The sequence below is a fragment of the Diabrotica undecimpunctata genome, chromosome 1 (genome assembly GCF_040954645.1).
Source record: "Diabrotica undecimpunctata isolate CICGRU chromosome 1, icDiaUnde3, whole genome shotgun sequence".
Taxonomy (NCBI): Eukaryota; Metazoa; Arthropoda; class Insecta; order Coleoptera; family Chrysomelidae; genus Diabrotica; species Diabrotica undecimpunctata.
The window spans coordinates 78,915,104-78,936,360 of record NC_092803.1 but is presented as its reverse complement, the minus strand read 5'-3'; the positions used below and the strand labels follow the sequence as shown (position 1 = coordinate 78,936,360).

General features: G+C 32.2%; 1 protein-coding gene across 3 annotated transcripts in view; it reads right to left on the bottom strand.

The window, feature by feature from the left end:
• Positions 1-21,257, bottom strand: part of LOC140439427 (androglobin-like) — a 174,674-nt gene that overhangs the window by 135,249 nt on the left and 18,168 nt on the right. For all 3 annotated transcript variants that reach the window (XM_072529330.1, XM_072529344.1, XM_072529335.1), the window contains exons 4-6: positions 9,998-10,221; positions 9,772-9,940; positions 2,189-2,540 (exon numbers count right to left, since the gene is read on the bottom strand). In XM_072529330.1, the coding sequence (XP_072385431.1) occupies positions 2,189-2,540; positions 9,772-9,940; positions 9,998-10,221 (745 nt within the window). The remainder of the gene's footprint in view (positions 1-2,188; positions 2,541-9,771; positions 9,941-9,997; positions 10,222-21,257) is intronic.

Sequence of the window (21,257 nt, the reverse complement as noted above, 5' to 3'; positions counted from 1 at the left end):
CAGTTTGGAAAAACTTTTCTGATCCAATTTCTAATTTTACCTGGATTTCCCCATGAATGTTGGCATTTTCACCTGTAGCTGTCCGAAGTCGCAACCTCGTTAATAACAGTTTCTTACGGCTGTTTATAACTGCCGGGCGTATAATGATTCTGGTCGCTCCGATATTCACCAACAACGTATGTCTTTTACCATTTATTTCTCCATCTACATATACACTATCTTCACGACATTTTAAAGAAGCTATTAGTATGAGAGGGTTTTTGGAAAAGTTTCAAGTCGAAGCTGCCCCCCTAAGGCCGTTCTATTCTTCATGATGGTGATTTTCTCGATTTGCATCGTACCTAGGGTGCTTACATGAACTTCGTACGTGTCCTATTTCGCCAGAATTCCAGCATCTTATGGTCTTCGTTTTCTTGTATGTCATACTCTTAATCATATTAACGAGCTGGTCAAGTTTATCTTCATCTCCTTCCTCTTTTACAGTCCTAACGTTACTATACCCGCCGGAGGCCTGCGTAGCTGACTCGTATTGGAGAGCGGCGGATAAGACATCAACCAGCGTCTTGTGACGAGCTAATCGCAGTGTTCTGTGCATTTCATGATTACGAAGACCATCAATAAATGTCTCTCTTTTGTCTTCGATTTTTAAGCTGCGATTGATATACATGCTCCAAATGTTCGTGGCCATATCACATATTTAGCCTCTTCTTAAGTTGTTCGAACTCATCCGTCTCCTCTACGGCTATTGTCTGAAGCACATCTAAGGCATCTCCTCGAAGAGCGATAGTCAAATTTACAGCGTTTTCTTTTTCAGACCATCCAAATTTCGGCCGTGTTTCTAACTTACATTTTGTCTCGTCTTCTTTTATCTCTACTGTAATTGGATTGTTTCCTCTCTCTGCTGTCCCTGTTTCCTCCATCTTCCTTTCCATCTCTTTCGTCTTTTCTTCGAAGGCCAACATATTGGCTGACAACGACTGGTTTTTTAACGAACACATTCTATAGTCGATGGCAGATATCTCAGAAGTGACTTTAGAGATGTTAGCAGAAACTTTGCTTTCCAGAGAAAAAATCTCGTTGGTAACTTTGTTTTCTAAATAAGCGATGTCGCCGGAAACTTTCGAAATATCACCAGACACTTTGTTCTCTAATGATGCGATGTCACCAGAAACTTTGGCCACATCACCAGAAACTTGGGCTACACCAGAAGAAACTTTCGAAATATCGCCAGAAACTTTGTTCTCTAGTTTCGAAATCGACGAGATGACAGCGTTATGTTTTGACACTTTTATACTCCTCTACGAATTCTTCAATACACTCTAAAAGATTAATGTTTATATCACCTACAAAATTATGAACATCGGATCTATTGATATTATTTAAGTGATACATTAAATTGTTATTAAATATTATTGGACAAGTACAGGGTAATCTATACAGAGGGTTAAAATAATCTTTTTGTTAAAATTAAATAAAATGTTAAATAAAAAATGTTAAAATTTCTAATTAAATTAGTTTTGTTACTGTTAAATATATTATTTTATATATATGGTTAATATACTTTTTTACATAAAATTAACTAATCGAAGTATGTCTTACATTCGGATAAAAAAATTACAAAGTCATCAAAATTTTTTTGACAGCTTCTTATATTCATATGCATAATATTCAGAGGTTGTATTAAATTATTAAATAAGGCATTAAAGTTTGTCATTTATTGTAGTATGGATGATTTTTTATCAACTACTTTATATTCTTGAATAAATGTATCCATATTTAATGAACTGAATTCAATGGTTAAATAAAAATGTTAAAGTCTGTTAATATAAAGAATGGAAATATTTCTTATAAACAAATGTTAAAAGATTGTTTTTTTGTGAAAAGAGATCCCAAGACAAATAATATCGATCCATACGCTAATCACTATCCAACAATTGTGAATGAGTAAGTAGTAAGACTTGTAAGACAGAGCTGGTAGACTAAAGAATGTCATTTTCATTTGTGAGGTTACACGAAGTATAGAAATATATTTTTAGGTTTCCAGTGAGCAAGAAACGTACAAGACCTGTAAGTTGCAAGTCAAAAATTACGTGAGAAAATCATTGAGAATATGTAAGTAAAAAACTTTAATTTCTAAATAAATTTATTCTATTGTAAATAAAAATAAATAAACCTGTAATAAAGTTACCTGTTAAGTGCAATTCCAATTGTCAATATAAAACTGTCTTTATTAACTTCTTTTTCTTCGGGTTGTGGGGTTCTCTGCAATGCCTCCTTTTTCTTGATGCCAGTTTTCTCTTTCTTTAAACTTTTTTTGTCTTTTTCGCTTTTATCTGTCATTGTATCACTTCTAGTTTCGCTCTTAGCACTCTTATAACTAATGCTTTTATTGCTTTTTTCACTTTTAACACTCAATTTGCTGCTTCTACCGGATACAATAAAACCTTTCTTACTAGGTTTTTCTGAGATATCACTATTAAACCAAGTATACTGGTGTGTATGATCCAAGCAAAGTTGCCAGATTGCTAGACTATCCAAATCTAAAAAAAAATATTTATTTTAATAACCAAAAAGTGTAATATACTGGCATAACCGTAGACATAAAATACAAATAGACTGATCGCTCCAACATATTACCGTTCCCACAGTACGACAGAGAAAACTGACGCAATATGCATCTTTTACTACTGGGTCGGATTTATAGACCACGTGACCTTCCCATTGTGCATTTAAGTCACGTGGTCAAAAAACAGGTCCATTAGAAAGCGATACAGGGACTGCTTTGCGTCAGTTTTCTCTCTAAAGGAACGACGCAGTATTGCAACGCTCAGTCTATTTGTATTTTATGTCTATGGTCATAACGCTTCCCTTTGTAACTACAAGTGGTCAGTATTACAAAAAACATATCTCTGTATGGTGTTATCTTCGGTCATACTAATCTTAATTTCCTTAGAATATAGAGCTCAATTATTTATCTATAATTATGTTCCTTTAATTTTTCTCTCCTACCACTTGCTACAACTTGTCAGTTAGGGATATATTAAATTGTCATTTCTATCTCTACGTTTTAAGGTAGAGGTCTGAATTGCTAAAGCATCTAGAAATTAATCACATCCTTCTCAAACCGTTATCCTGCTCAATTATATGGTGACATCATGATGTTCGGTTGACTGTGATTAACCATTTAACACTATTTTAAGCTTTATGCGATATATCTGGAAGAGAGAGAGTCATATGAATGTTTAAATTTAATCAGACCACGTGAAGGAGATCGGCCTCTTGATCTTTTGCCTTTGACTCTACCTTCGACGTTTACTCTTTCCATGCCTTCTTTTCTTCTAGTGATATAACAAAAGTACCTCAGAATATTGTTATTTTTTATTTTTTTAATCAGTTTGGCACCAATATTTAACTCTTGAAGCACAGACTCATTTGTACGACGTACTGTTCATGGCATTCGTAATATCTTCGTATGTATCCAAATTTCTAAGGAGTTAATTCTGTTTGAGTCAGCTTTCTTGATAGTTAACACTGTCGAGTAATATGTTGCAATAGTGAATATAAGTGTAAAACCAAGGGGAAGCTTTAGTTGTATCAGTCGTTTTCCAGATTTTCGTCTGTTTTGCTGTTGCTAACTTAGTCATTGTTACTCGTCATCTTATTACTTCTTAACACCCGCCATTATTTGTTAATATCGATCCTCTTTATTGTGTATGTGTGTGGTTGGAAATATGACTGCGGATTACTGGATCCATTCGTCTAAAGAATTGATCGTTTTTGTTAATGTGATTATTCGTGACGAATGTTGGCGATCATCATGACAGTCTTTATCATATCTACAGCATCGTGACAGAGCCGCACAAATGTTGTGTTACTAGATTCTAAGGTTCTTTAACCAGGATGTTTTTCGTTAACCTCGCTTTCCAAATATTTTTCCTCGCAGGATGACCTATAGGAGGGCAAATCTAGATTCTAGATTCATTCTAGACTAATGGTACAGTGTAAAACTTTAAATTACGTTTGAAAAAAACTCTTATCGAGTTGATTATCCCTGAAAAAAAAAACAATGAGTTTTTAGTTAATAGACAAATCAGCGAGTGTTTTCCATAAGCACGCCCTTATACGGAAATGATCCCATCGTAAGATATGGTTCGATAGGATTATGTTCGGCAGATTTTTACACTAACTTAACCCTTAATTGGTATCATTATTTTTATACTTGTAACTAGTATCGTTTGTTCAATTATTCTGACCCGACATTTTATTTAAGTATAAAAAAAATTTTTATTTATTTATTATTATATCATAATGAAAGAATATTTTGTATATAAAGAGTTGACCGCACAAGTTAAAAAACATGTATTATGCAAAAATAAAAGAGCACTATATTTTGTAAAAGTTTTGTAAAGGTAAAAAATAATTATTTGGAACAATTGTTCTTTGGGTTTTAATATAAAACTAAAAACAAAAAAATCTGCAAGAACGTTTTGAGGCATATTATTTTTTAACACAATTTGAACATTGCAGTAATTGTGTACTGTGATTTTTACAAATATATGATTTTCAGATGTGTTACAAATAGTTTATTTATGGTGTTTATTTTCTTTGCTTGATGGACGAACATAACATATGTGCCGGTTTCTGGAAAGGTTCTATTCCTGCTATGTAATCAATTTTAGCTCTTCTGTTGGAGTAACTAATTCATCAAATGTAAGTACTTTACGAATTATCTCCGGAAGTTCTGTGGGAAGCCCCGTTATAGTTAGGAGGCGTTGCATATGTGCATTAATCATTGATGTTTCCAAAGTGATCACAAACTTTCTCCGTGTCACCGTGTCATGTCATTGTCAGTACCAGTTTAAAAATGGATAAATGAATTTACAAAAGCAATATTCGTAAAATCATACCACATTGCACATGGCCATCTTCTTCTTTTAGTAGTATTATACGTAGAGTATTTTTGATCCCAACTATCCACCTCAGATTAAGTGGAATTGTAAAAAACCATGATATCAGGTTTCTTTATAATGTCATCTATCTTGTCATCATGATGCATCGAGGATAAAAAAAGTGCATACCTAGTTTGATTTGTTACAGAAGTAACCATTGTTTTTGATAAAGTAAAAATAAATATAGACTAATAAAGTACACCTTTTTTATTCGGAATTGTATACGATGGCATATCTCTTTTGTTTTTACGTACCGTTCCAACATAGTTAAGATTTTGTGCAAGCTATTTGTCTACCAGTTTAATCAAGGTAAACTAGTTATGCCCAGTTGTGTTTCTTCCAGTTTGCTTTACCAGTTCAATATGAGATAATATTGATAATGTCGTAATAGAGAGCTTCTGGGACTGGGTTCTTCCCTTATATCTGCATAAGTAAATGAATTTAATAAGTAATGAGTCTTCACATCACAGAGACACATCACTTTTAGACCATATTTGTTAAGTTTACTTTTGATGTAAACGCGAAAGGAAGAATGGCCTATAAAACCAACAAACGTCTCATCGATACTTAAACATTCTCCTGGTATATAACATATTTTATAGTTTTTTATAAAATTATTAAAAATATCACTGATGGACCGCAATTAGTCATTTAATGTCTCAATCCTTCTAGCCGCCGTGTCAAACTGTAAGGCAGCAAACAGAAAAAAAATCATTTTAGTGATATCGTAGCACGAAATATGTCGCGACCCATGCCGTCACTTGCAAATAGTCCGTCAGCATCCTCATGATTTGATTTAAAGGCGGAGGTGAGATATAAAAGACCAAAGAGTGCTTTTATTTCTAAAAAGTTCATATCCTCAACAAAAGAAGCAGTACTACCATATGAATATGACAGATCGCTAATTTTTTTATTTGTGCATTCCACAATTATGTTTATACTAGCATCATCAATTAAACTGCTCCACAAATTATATGACGTTTTTTCGGCACAGTCTTTTGCAGCAGACTTTAAACCAGAAAAATGGTATTACAATGTGTGTGTGTGTGTAACTTTGTGTTTTGCTAGTAGTTGGTGGATTTTTTGAACATTTTTATCTATTTTTACCATAAATGTACCTTGATAATTTTTAAAATGTATTATCATAATCATAACTACTTACTACGGAAAGTACAGAAATCTGATCGCTGATATCTCGAATGGTCACTGTAGAAAGCCCTGAATCATTAATCTTCGTATTCTCTGAAATATGGCTTTCATACACAATCAGCCCTATTCTGTAACTACAAATCGAATAGAAATGAGTCAAATCAAATAGAGGTCAGAAAGTTGGATCGGAATTGTAGGAATCGGTATTCTGTAACTCATCTCGACCTCTACTATCGGAATGTTGTGTAGAAATTTATTTCGACTCGAAAAGCTCTGTCGAGATCAGGTTTCGACATCGAAATTGGTCTTGACGCTTGCGCATTGGTATCATTATTGTTTTGGCATTGACATTTATTTGTTTTGTTGATATAAATTAGCGGTTGGTTGTTGATTTATTTTTGAAGCTGTTTCATATTTTAATCTGTGGTGTTATTATAGATTTATTTGGATAAAGTTTACTAAATAATTTAACTGCTCAGCAGATGTCTTGTTCTTTGGTGTTCCGCTTGCCATTTTGTATTCTTGTGACGAACTTACTTTTTTAACTTAACCAAAACAAATCAAAACTACTTGACGACAAGCTTGAAATATAATCTTCTTTTTTGATAAACGTTTCACGCGCACTAGCCTTTCCAGTAACATAACGTCACAGAACATTTATTTCTCTTTTTAGTGCGGGGTTGCCACCAACTTCTGACCGCGTCAAGTGGAAGTTGGCGTTTTCGATTTACACCCATTACGATGTGAGTTACAGAATGACAATCCAAACACAAAAAGGATGCGATAGATATCCAACATTCCGATTTCGGGTAATTACAATTCGACTTGGTCATTTCTATTCGATTTGTTAAAAGTTACAGAAGAGATCTGAATATTCATTTAGAATTATTCTGGGTCACTGTCACGATCACACTCTACATTATTATTATTTAACAAAATTCCTGTGCCTGTTCAGTTGTATACCGTTTTCCATCAATAAAAATCGAATCCATGGTCATAAAAATATATGCATATCAGTCGAACAACCTACTTAAAGTACTTTTTATCAACCGGTATTTAACAGCTTGATGCATGTGCATGATTTGGGAGAACTTCTAAAACATGCCGTTGTTTGACGCTTTTGCGAACAAAATACGAAAAACAATTTATCCGGTTGGGTCCAAAATGACCCGACGCGACGATACCAGTTAAGGGTTACTAAAAATAGTTTATAATAAATATTGAGAGAAAGATATAAATCGGGAAAAACCAATTAATAAAATTGGCATGTCGTTAACCTTTGAGTACTCGGATGGTGTCTGTTTGACATTTCTTAGTATTTTTTAAGCATAACATTTAACGTGACGCCTCTGTTTGGCTGTTCGCTCGTATACCTTTCAGGTTTTCCGAAATATACGTGGTAGTACGTGGTAGTAAGCCAGTCATTCAAAAAAGTGCGCTCATATAGACACTAGCGTTTATAATTTTCTCATAGACACCACCCGAGCGTGTAGATGATTCTATTTTATACCATCAAGTTTTGAATTAGTTTCTTACTTTTGCTTTTAAATTGTTTTTAGCTAAAAAATGGATCCTTATCTACAGGAAATTAAAAGTCTACAAAAGTTGTATAACGACGTTACATCTGATCTTTGAAGAGCTTTGCTTAGTTGAGGGCTCACTAGAAGAAGGTAAGCGCTAAGGGAAAGCAATCGACATTTATATTATGAATGGAGGGGCAGTCCTAAATGAAATAAACATGTACGTTTAAAGAATGTTACGAGTGGAAGGCAAAATTTATTAACCCATTTATCTGTTACAAAAGAAAACTTTAAAAAGCTTGTATCATCTATATATTCTTGGTTGACTATTTTTAGTAATGCAATCTTATATATAATTATAGAAAATACAAATACCTTTATAACAAAGAAGGACCAAATTCCAAGGATCCATTAAACCAACCTACAGAAATAAAATGAGAGCACTTATAGGAATATTATACTTGATGGGATTGTACAAAAGTGGAAAAAAATATAGGAAAGACTTGGGTGACGGATGGTTCCGGTATTAAGGTAATTCGTGCAAGTATGGCTAGTCGGCGTTTTACATTTTAATTGTCTGCATGTAGTTCGATAATATTTATACTCGAAATGAACAGAAATTTTGAGACAAACTTAGTCCCAGAAGTCTTTTAGAACTCTTTGTGCAAAATTACCGTGACTGTTACACTCCGGATAAATATGTGACCTTGGACAAAAAGTTGTTTTCGTTTAGAGGACGTTGTTCATTCCGTATGTACATGCCCAAAATACCAGCTAGTTATGGGATAAAAGTATTCGCTTTAGTGAATGCAAGAACTTGCTTTCTCACAAACTTAGAAGTCTATTTTAAAGATCAAACTAAAGGTCCTTATCGGTTATCTTCTACAGCAAAAGATGTAGTTAAAATGATGTGTGTTCCGATTTATAACATAGGCAGAAATATAACAATTGACATTTGGTTTACCAATTATAGTCCGGACAGTTCAAAAGAATAAAAGGAAAATTCCATATAATTTTTTTAATATGAGAGCAAATTAGCTTGGTGTTTTATGTACCTGTTTAACGTGGTACTTCTCCCCTCGTCAATGTACGTTGACGATAATATTAATCTATAGACTAACAAAAAACAGCTACATCGAAGAAAAACGTTTAATTTGGTATGGACATGTGAGAAGAACAGATCATACAAGGTGGATAGCAAAGATTTCGAATTGGAGCCCAATAGGACGGAGGAAAAGAGGTAGACCCCGAAGATCATGGAGGCATGAAGTGGACGAGGCCATGAAAAGACGAAACCTTAGAGATGGAGAGTGGCAGAACAGAAAGGACTGGAGACGTTGGCTGAAAGAAGGAAGGCGGCAACAGCTGTAAAAATCCTTATATATATATATAGATAGATAGACTAACAAAAAGTATAAACCTAAGATGATCAAATTTTATACCATAACAAGAGACGTACTCGACGATAGCCCATGGCTATTTTTAACAACATACTGAACATTACTATATTAGCAATTTGTAAAAGTGGCTCCAATTCTGAACAAAATACAAAGAAAGTCATCTTTTTAAAATATTTGGCATCTAATCTTATTGAGGCTAATCGAACTTCTCGAGCAATGAATTCACACATCAACAAAGAAGTTAGAGTATAGAACGTAAGTTTTCTAATTATACTCCTACCCTTCCTGAAGTTATGCCAAAAACAGACATACACGTTGTGCCTACTCCCGAAATCGGAAAACACCATATATTTGCAAAATGTGTTTAAAATGACTTTATTTTGATATATATTTACTTTGTGGAAATTGCAAAGCTTAAGGAACCGAAAATTAGATTTTTTTCTTCTTTCATTTGTAAAGTGTTCATTTTATAGGTTTTCCTGGTGGTAACTCTAATATTTTTAAGTGTTAATATTGAGTTAGAATATATTAGTTTTTTTGCATTTAAAATTCAATAAAGAGATTAGCAACAAATGGGTGTTTAGTTCTTCATTGCTTCTTTTTTTTATCTTTATAAATGTGACTGACAGACACTACCCAAGTGATTACGTAAGTAACGGTTATTCGAGTATTTAAAGGTTAATAAAAAGATGATTAATGTTATAAAATCAAAATATTGTAATCGTCGTTTGCATTTAACTATAATGTTGTTACCTGTTGTATATATTTTGTTTGGAATCCATCCTGTTAAACAGTGAATAATATCAAAATCTGAAAGCTCTTCTTCTTCGGTCCAAGTTAAACCCGCCAGTATCATGAGGGCTTTCGAAAGCAAAAATGGCCATATTTCAATAACCCTATCTGTTTTTTTCTCCGGTTTCTCCTAAAAAATCAAAATAAAGACCGCTTATCGCTATAATTATTATGCTATATACTGAACTTTTCTTTTTCTTATTTCTTGTTTAGAAAGTTGACTCTTTGAAGTTTTTTCGTCTTTTTGTTTACTAGTTGATTGGGGTTCTATATCTTCTACTATTACTGAAGTTGGTAGAGAAATTGGACATGAGGGAAGCATTATTTCATTGTGTTGATTTATAGGAATCTTATCACTGATATATATTTTCCTCCAAGATCCCATCCAGTACAACCTTACTACATATTTGCCTAAACTCGAGAAGAAAAAGTTAATATCAGCAATTAAATTAAAATTAAATATATATATATATATATATATATATATATATATATATATATATATATATATATATATATATATATATATATATATATATATATATATATATTTAGTGAACATTTGTTAATAGATTTATTTCAAACTGTCCAATTTTTAAACGCCTAAAGAATTGATAGAAATTGCATGAAGTTAACATAAAATCGCTATTCTGAACAACACTAGGTAAACTGAAGACACAGATACTAGTTGTTCAATAATAGCATAGCACTTGCATAGGATTCATCATCTTCATACTTAAAGGAGACACATATTTTAAGTCCTGAATAAAAAAGTCAAATTTTGTAACTATGTTAATCATCATGATTACCACCCAAAGAAACTTTTTTTTTGATAATGATTACCGGATTAAAAACTTAAACGTCAGTTGATGAATCTTAATTTAAGCATCTTATTTAAACAGTTTTTTTTCTTACATGACGCATCAACCACGCAGGTTTATTAGCGTGTATGGATTGTGATACAGAGTTATAACTTAACAATAGAATATTAACCATAGCAATACATTATTAGAAATAAACCTAAATCTATACAAAGTGAAATATTAGATTTTTGATAACAGCTAGCAGTCTTTGAGAAGGGCAAAAATATTTTTACTATCACTGTCCTTTCCAAGAGCACTATTTAATATAGATGGTATGTTATACATTTTGCGTTGCACATCATACTTGGGGCACTGCAATAAACAATGTTTTACCGTTGAGACACGTTTACACATATCACTCACAGGTTTATCAGTACGTTTTAGTAGGTAGTCGTGTGTTAACCGAGTATGACCAATCCTGTGGAGAGTGAAGGTTACTTGTTCTCTTCTATTGTTAAATTTTGGGAATTTTTGATGATTAATATCAACTTAGTACAGCTTGGTTGGGGAGTTCTTCCATGTATTCAGCCATATTAAATTAATCTTTTCTTTAAGGAATGCTTTCAGGTCGGTGTAAAGAGATTTCGTATTCTCTTCTGCATTTGGGTTAGTAGGTGCATTTTTTGCTATTTTGTATACAACCTCGTTTCCTTCGATTCCAGTATGTGACGGTACCCATATAAAATTAACTTTAATGTTCATATTTCTGCATGTTTTAGTTCCTTTTGAATGAGAAGGATTAGTAAATGATTACAGTAGAGTTGGTTTAATGCTATTATTGGGCTGAGAGAATCTGTAATAATGATATTTCTCTTTTTATATTTATTAACTATCAGAACTAGTGCTTTTAGTATCGCATACAGTCTAGCAGAGAACGTTGTTGTATATGAAGGTAAATTGTAAGCTTCTTATATTCTGATGAGTAAATTGCTGTCCCAGTTTCGTCTTAGTTTTTAGAGGCATCGGTGTAAACTTTAAACGGCTACCATATTTGCTTAATATTTTAAGAAATTCCTAATTAATTTGACTTGCTGGCGTTTCTGATTTGTTTAGGCGCAATAAGCTGGTGTCAGTAAAGGGAAGTTGAATTGTCCAAGGAGGGGTTTGAATTGAGGAAATATCGTAGGTGTCTATTGTTAACAAAAAGGTATGTGGGTGATAATAGAAAGGGTAATCGGTTCGATTAAAAGTTTGGAATCAACTTTTGAAGCGTGAAACGATAGAGTAGTGCTAAGGTTCGAGTCCTGTGGTATACCATTTTCTTGATTTTTTTTGTTGAGGAATACACGCCGTCTACTCTGACTTCTAATTGTCTATTTTTTAATAAGTTTAATATGTAATTGAGTATATTACCTCTTACTTTCCATTCACTGAGCGATTTTAAAATTCAATATTTCCATACTGAATCGTAGGCTTTACTAATGTCGACAAATATTCCAATACAGTGTTGTTTAATTGCGAAAGCCTCATGTATTTCCGATTTTACATCAATAAGGTTGTCTACAGTAGAACGACGCTTTCCGAAGCCACTTTCTTCTTCTTCTTCAAGTGCCCTGTTCGTTGCGAACGTTGGCTATTAACATGGCAATTCTGATCTTATTTGCGGCGCTTCTGAATAGCTCGACCGATGTGAGCCCGAACCACTGCCTCAGATTTTGGAGCCACGAGTGTCTTCTCCTGCCTGGCCCTCGCTTACTGTCTATTTTTCCCTGGACAATCAATTGCAGTAGACGGTAATTATCGTGTCTCAATATGTGGCCTAGATATTCAAGCTTTCTTTGTTTAATTGTATTCACGATTTCTTTCTCCTTCCCGATTCTTTGGATTACCTCTGTGTTGGTGACATGTTCGGTCCAGGATATACGAAGAATGCGTCGGTACACCCACATTTCGAATGCTTCTAGTTTTCTCGTGAGCGTCTCCGTCAGCGTCCAGGCCTCCACACCATACAGTAAGATCGGAAAAATGTAGCGTTTAACTAGACGTAGTTTTAGGGGAAGAGACAAATCTCTGCTTAGAGGAGCTTTTTCATATTGCTAAATGCTGCTCTAGCTCATTCTATTCTCGCCTTAATTTCTGTGGCCTGTTCCCATTTTGCATTTAGGTTGGTGCCAAGTTACACATAAGATTCTACATGGTCAATTAGTATGTTACTTATCCGTAACTGTCGAGCAGGCTGTTGCTTCCTGCTTATCAGCATCCACTTTGTCTTCTTGAAGTTGAGACTCAGGCCGTATTCCTCACTAACTGAATAAACTCTTTCCATTACCTGCTGTAATTCGTCTATGGTACTGGCAAGGATCACCGTGTCGTCGGCATCTCTTATATTGTTCGTTAACTCGCGCCGTTTATTTTTATGCCCTCATTTGCATTTTCCATACATTTATTAAATATTTCTTCGGAATAAATATTGAATAGGAGTGGTAAAAATATACAACCCTGACGGACACCTCTTTTGATCTGCACACTTTTAGTGAGTTCGTTGCCAATTTTTGCTTTTGCTGTTTGACCCCAGTATAGGTTTGCCACAATTCGAATGTCCTTGTCGTCAATACCTGTCTTTCGCAGAATATCTATCAATTGTTCATAATTGACATTGTCAAAATGCTTTTCTAAAATCCACAAAGCACAAATACACGTCCTTATCAACGTCTCTACACCGCTGTATAAGCACCTGGAGAGCGAAAATTGCTTCTCTAGTTCCAAGTGCTTTCCGAAAGCCAAAGTATCTATCAATATTTGACTCACATTTATCATATATTCTTCTATGAATGATCTTAGTGAACGCTTTAGTGACATGATTAATCAAGCTTATAAGCCGGTAGTCATCACAGATCTGGGCATTTGGTTTCTTCGGGATTGTAATAAATGTTGACTGCAGCCAGTTCTCCGGGATTTTACCGCTATTATATATGTTGTTAAAAAGTTCAACTAGATTATCAAGGAACTGTTTGTCTGATTTACATAGGATCTTTAATATTTCGCAGGGTACATTGTCCGGACCTGCTGACTTATTGTTTTTTAGTGCTGCAATGGCATTTGGTTCTGATATAATTAGTTTTTTTGATTCCAGATACCAGATGAGTCTGTTATTTATTATTTTTTCTAGCATTTTGCCCATACTACAAGTAAGAGATATTGGCCTATATGTTTCGGAATCTGATTTTGATTTACTTTGTTTAGGAGTAGGAATTATTATTGAATTTCTCCAGGATTCTGGAAATTCATTTTTTTAAAGATTAGGTTGTACACTCGAAGTAAGTGTTCTTTAGATGGGTAGGTGAGATTTTTTAGAAAAATAGTGTGAATATTATCTGGCCCAGGGCACGAGTTCTTACAGTTTTTCATTACCGTTTCTAATTCATCCATCGATATTGGAAAGTTTATTTCGCTGTTATTTTGATCTTCATAGTCTATGATGGTATATTTTTCTTTATTTCTTTTGTTCTTTAAAAAAATTGGTGAATAGTTTGCATCGCTTGAGTTTTTTTAATAACCTAATGCCAGTATATTTGATATTTTTTTTGAGATTTATAGAATATTACAATATTTTACTCTAACAGATTTGTACCAGATATTCTTTTTTAATTTTTTCCATACAGTCATCGGAGTAGAACTGTCAATTGTTGAAACGTATGTTATTTAAGATTCGTACTTTGCTTTTTTGATAGTAAATCTGGCTATAGCTCGTAGTCGCTTGAATTCTAAAGAGTTTTGTTTTGTTTATTTTTCTGTAGTGTGAATTTATTAAACGCTTTTTTTGGATTGTCGTATTGCTTGTTTGTATTCATGGTTCCACCAAGGGACTGGATGGAATTTACTGGCGAATTGCCTCTAAGTTTCTTTCTAATGGTATTTCTATACTATTATTGTCATTCTTTATGTATAGTGCTACTCCTCCGCTGGCTATTTTAGCATATTGTCGATTTTTAAAGAAATAATTAAAGTTTTTTAAGTTTATGTGCAGTGCACAGTGTTGTTTTTAAAATTAGTTTTTTGTAAACATAGAATCATTGGTCTATATTAAACTAATGAATGTTATTATTATGTTAGTATGTGTCTATAGAGGTATTGCTGTTTGCCTTGATATGGAATTTTGGATCAATTTTTTGAAGAAATTGGAATATATATATATATATACATATATATATATATATATATATATATATACATATATATATATATATATATATATATATATATATATATATATATATAAATATATATATATATATATTGTTATGATGTGTTTTTTGTTTGAATGATGAGCAATGAGTATTTTTAATAATATAATATATAGGGTTTTTATCGCGGTTCTCAAAGAATTAGCTTGTAAGTACTTTTTTAAATTATCTTTATTATAACTATTATGAAACACACATATATATCTAACCTAGCCAATGTAAATTTAAAATAAAGCTGCCATATTGACATTTTCCTCTCTTTCTGGATTCATTTCTGCAGTATCTTGTGGAACTTGAACTAAACTCTCCTCTTGTATAGGTTTTGTTTCTACTTCCACATCTTCTTCATTCTTTTTGCTTCTTGTACCTTTCTTTCCTTGAGACATTTTGAGACTTTACTTGTTCAAATATAATTAAAATTAAAATCTATACTTTTTCTTTCTACTGATAATTAATTTGATTATATGAGAGCACTTATCTTCCCAAACTAATTCTTTTAAATAGAGAGCCACCGCGTTGGGTGCCAAATTGTTATGATGTGTTTTTTGTTTGAATGATGAGCAATGAGTATTTTTAATAATATAATATATAGGGTTTTTATCGCGGTTCTCAAAGAATTAGCTTGTAAGTACTTTTTTAAATTATCTTTATTATAACTATTATGAAACACACATATATATCTAACCTAGCCAATGTAAATTTAAAATAAATTATCTTTAAATTGATGTTCTTATAAAACTAATTAAATTCTATAGACAATCTAAAATTTAAACAAAACTATCTTCAAAATTGAAATTGTTATAACACTAACTAAATTATATTAACAAAATTTTGTACCTTTCTTTCACTGAATGCCTAAATGAACTGTTTTCTACTATATAGATTCTAATCACCACTGAATGTCTTCGTACTTCAGTTATCCTTGTTTTTTGTGAAATTACTTTTTCCAATTATCAGCTTCTAATAATTTAAGATATAGTTTTCTTCACCAGCATTTATACACCACCAACCAAACCAGCAAACAGCATTTATATTTATTCTTCTTTTCAATATACCAATATCCAATTATTATAAGTTGATTTATACTAATCTCCAACCATAATATAATTTAATTTCTTCCAATATACCTTTTTTATCTTCAATAATTATTTGTGTATAATTATAAATGTGCATTAAATTATATGCATAATTTTTAATCTTCATTTAACTCACTATATTAAACAATTTGACTATTTGTACTTGATTCACTGACTCCAACTAACTTTCATATTTCTTATTAAACTGCTTGACTGACTTACTAAAACTGTGAACAATTGACTTCACTAACTAATCTACTAACTTTCATAATAAACTGCTTGACTTCTGACTAAAAACTTTCATCTTGAATCGAAATCACGGGTATTTATATCTTTTTGGATCCTCTAGAATCATCTGGTAAGAGATCATGTTCCATTCGTTCTATTAACTTCTATATAGATGTTCTCGAAAAAAATATCTGTTCGATCCACTGCCATAATCATTATTCCAGAATGTTCGACCGTAAACAATGGTCACACTCTGCACTCTGGAGAGTGCAGAGTGCAGAGTGCACACACATTGATAATTTTGTTGACATTTAGGCTTTTCAGATCAGAATAAACATTCAAATTAGTAACTAACACTCTAATTTAATAAAATACACATTTCAAACAATATATTATTATAACCCCACTTTATATTCGTAAATATTCTTAAACGTCACTTCAGAGTATAAATATCTGTCTATCACTCACTGTATAGTTGGTTGCCTAGTCACATGGCTCACTTACATATCGTCACCTCAATACTACAACTAGATAACTCGAAAATTTTCATTTTTGAGATAAGTTTACCAATAGATGTAAATATATTATCTTCATGTTATGCTACAACTAGACAATTCAAAACGCACCCTATGAGTCAATATAACTAACTTTCAAAAGTAGATAACTTTATAAATCATCCTTTGTTTAATACTACAACTCGATATCATAAGTTATCTACTTGTTGCACATTTAATGACTAAGCTGTTAGTCACACAACTATACAACTACACTTACCTAGTTGTAGCACGTAAGTAAGGCCACTTGAAAAATACGACCACTGAGTTGTCACCATTGACGAAGATTTTGTCCGTTAGATATTTTGATGATTAATTACTTATTTGTTTTGAGAACGTAAGTGCAAAATAATTAATAATGTGGCTATGTAAAATATGTAATGCCAAGTTCAATTGTAGAAGTGATTTTCTAATTTACAGTGGTAGTGCAAACTGTTCTACAGTACTTACGAATGGTATGTACAAATCTATATTTTTAAACCATGTATTACCACTTTTTAGGCTAGGAATTATAGTGTTTCTTCAATATTAAAAATTATAGCAAATAATTTTTGTTTTGTTGTAAAAATAAAAAGTACAAATAAAAGTTCCAGTGATCCCTGTATTTTAAGATTTAATATTATTTTTGTAATTGTATTTGTTCAATTGAATAACATATTAGAACTATTTTGTTGCTTCTGTTGACAAACTAAAGCTTATAGTTCATTAAAAATGGAAATAATTCAAATAAAAAAATAAAAACTCAGATTTTGTACCACTATTAACAATAAAATCATTTTTATATGTTACGTTATTGTGGGCATTATTATTTTATTTACTGACAACAAATTTGTGGTATTAGGAAGATAACATTAATCTTATTTACTTCTTCTTCTTCAGTGCCTTATCCGGTCCGGATGTTGGCGATCATCAAGGCTATCATGGTTTTGTTGACTGCTCTGCGAAACAGCTCCGCTGAGGTCATCCCAAACCATTGTCGGAGATTTTTCAACCACGAGATACGACGGCGTCCCGGTCCTCTTCTGCCAAATACTTTACCCTGCATAACAAGTTGAAGAATTCGATATTTTTCTTCGTTCCGCATCACGTGGCCGAGGTACTCAAGCTTGCGTTGTTTAATTAAATTAAGCACTTCTTTTTCTTTTGTCATGCGCTGTAGGCTTTTGTCATCTTATTTACAGTTGATTACAATATACCAGTAGAAGAGGTGGTTTTAACTACTACAGATACAGATAACGAAGGCAACATTTGTGAAGATATTAGTACATCAAGTCAGGTGGCTATAACTGAGGACTGTGATGCAAATAATGTTGGATGTTCGTTCATTGAAGCTGTGGCAGAACCTTTTTCTTCAGAAAATGATTCAGAATATTTACCTGCTGACGAAGAAACTTCATCTGATGATGAAGTTGACAACATGCTATTATCAACAAAATGTAGGAATAAAAGCAACATCATTCTCGATGGCATGGAAACATTTCCTGAAGTAACTGATCGTCCACGAAAGCGACGTCGTGTACTCGATAAATGGTCAAGAAATCTGCGTAAAGAGAAACGCGCCAAAGGGGAAGCGTATGTTTCTTCAAGAAATAAAAGCATTCCTGAAGTAACAATGAAACCCGCTTGTCCCACCAACTCCGAAACCAGTGTTCTAGTAAACTAACTGAATTGGACAGAACGAGAATTTTCCAAGGTTACTATGCACTGGCAAATTATAATAGACAACGGGATTTTATTCACAGTAACACGGATAAAAATCCTAAAAAATGTACTACATCATTACAATCTAAACGAAACATTTCAGTAACATTTTTTCTCCCGAAGAATAATGAAAGAATTAAAGTTTGTAAGACGATGTTTATCAATACACTAGGAATTAAGAAGGGAGTAGTTGATATTGCTATGAAAAAGCGAACATCTGAAAATACAACAGAGGGTGATAATAGGGGAAAACACGTGAAAAAAGTAACTAATTCGACAGTTTTGGAAAATGTTAAGTCACATATTCAAAGCTTTCCTACTGTGCCTTCCCATTATTGTCGATCATCTACTGAACGACATTATCTTGATTCATCCTTAAATATTACTCTGATGTATAGACTTTATTGTGAATTGTGTGATTCAAAAGCTGAAGAAAAAGTTAGTTTGGCCATGTATAGAAAAATTTTTAATGAAAATTTCAATCTAAGTTTCCATCATCCTAAAAAAGATCAGTGTCGTGTTTGTTCTCATTATATTAGTGCAACCACTGATGAGAAATCGTTGCTCAAAATAGATTATGAAGCTCATCTCTTTCTTAAGGATCAAGCTAGAACCGAAAAACTTAAAGATCGAATTGATGCTGAATTTTCTAATGGATCACACATATGTGCCAATTTTGATCTCCAGCAAGTTTTATTAGTACCCTCTGATCCAAAAAATAATGCACTCTTTGTCACCTTGCTAGTACTAATGTCACCTTTTTTAGTGACAGATGTGGAGGCCAAAACTTGAATCAGTTTACTGCAGCAATGTTAATGAAGGCAGTAAATGATTTAAATAACCTGGAAGTCATTAATATGAAGTTCTTGATTTCTGGACACAGTGAGATGGAATGTGATTCCATTCACTCTGCAATTAACACAGAATTCAAACGTGTGGGGAAAGTTTTGTGGCCTGAAGATTGGAAGCAAATTGCTCGGGGAGCCAGAAGAAAGGGAGACAAACCTTATCTTGTTCATGATTTGGATCAATCGGACATAAAAGATTTCAAAAAATTTATAAGGGATAACTTGACTATTCGGAAAAAGGATGAAAATGGAAACGCTGTTCTCTGGCAAAAGATGTGCTGGCTAAGATTTAGGAAGTCACAGCCGTTTATTATGGAGTTCAAAGAATCATTTTCTGATGAAGGTTTTAGACACTTAAATTTAATCAAACGGACCCGCACTTCAATTCAATCGCCCTTACAACCTTTGTACCAACAACTGATTCCAATATCTATACAAAAATATAAAGATCTGATATCACTATTTTCTGTGAAACCACCTGCTTTGGGAGATTCCTACAGGCTGTTTTACACCAGTCTGCCATACGAGAATAAAGAAGATTCAAGTAAAATAGATGACGGTCAAGACTACGAAGGTGACTCTTAAAGAACTAATCTATTTGTGCCTCTTCAGAAATTACAAATTGTTTCATATCAATATTCATAAAGTAGTTTTTTGTAAATATTTTTCCAAATGTTACTAGGTACCTACCTAATTTTTATTTTTTATGTGTAACAGTGTATAATTTTAACTTAAGGAATAAAAAAATAACTTCTAGTAGTTCTTTTTTTAACAAAAACAAGGGCCAGTACAAGAAAATATATATTGCAACAAGTACATAACTGGGTTTTTTGGTATATGCAACAACTAGATAACTGGGACTTTTCCAACTTTTCTCCTGATATTCCTAATCTTGGAAAATATATACATTATTAAACCTCATGGATGGTCAGTAAAGAAGGTAAGAATGTTAAAAACGGAACATGGCTTTAATATTTTGTCAATTTTAGGCTAGAGAGGAATTCACACTTTGCAAAAATCTTTAAATGCGTTTTTCTTAGAAGTGTTATATTTGAGTTACCTAGTTGTAGTATTGAGGCCACGATATATCTACCACATTATAATTACTAAAATACAACTTTTTACAATTATTATATGCTAATTTCTTAAAATGCCCTCACATAAATATATTTTTATAAATTCTCTAGTATATAACTTCTTAAAATAATCAATACTTTTTTATATCTAATATTATGTAGTATATAACTTATAAATTATTTTCTATAAACCCCAATCGTCACAATATATATATATATATATATATATATATATATATATATATATATATATATATATATATATATATGTATATATATATATATATATATATATATATATATATATGTATATATATATATATATATATATTGTTATGATGTGTTTTTTGTTTGAATGATGAGCAATGAGTATTTTAATAATATAGGGTTTTTATCGCGGTTCTCAAAGAATTAGTTTGTAAGTACTTTTTTAAATTATCTTTATTATAACTACTATGAAACACACATATATATCTAACCTAGCCAATGTAAATTTAAAATAAACTATCTTTAAATTGAAATTCTAATGAAACTAATTAAATTCTATAGACAATGTAAAATTTAAACAAACTATCTTCAAAATTGAAATTGTTATGACACTAACTAAATTATATTAACAAAATTTTGTACCTTTCTTTCACTGAATGCCTAAATGAACTGTTTTCCACTATATAGATTCTAATCACCACTGAATGTCTTCGTACTTCGGTTATCCTTGTTTTTGTGAGATAACTTTTTCCAATTATCAGCTTCTACCAATTTAAGATATATTTTTCTTCACCAGCATTTATAAACCACCAAGCAAACCAGCAAAACAGCATTTATATTTATTCTTCTTTTCAATATACCAATATCCAATTATTATAAGTTGATTTATACTAATCTCCAATCATAATATAATTTTAATTTCTTCCAAT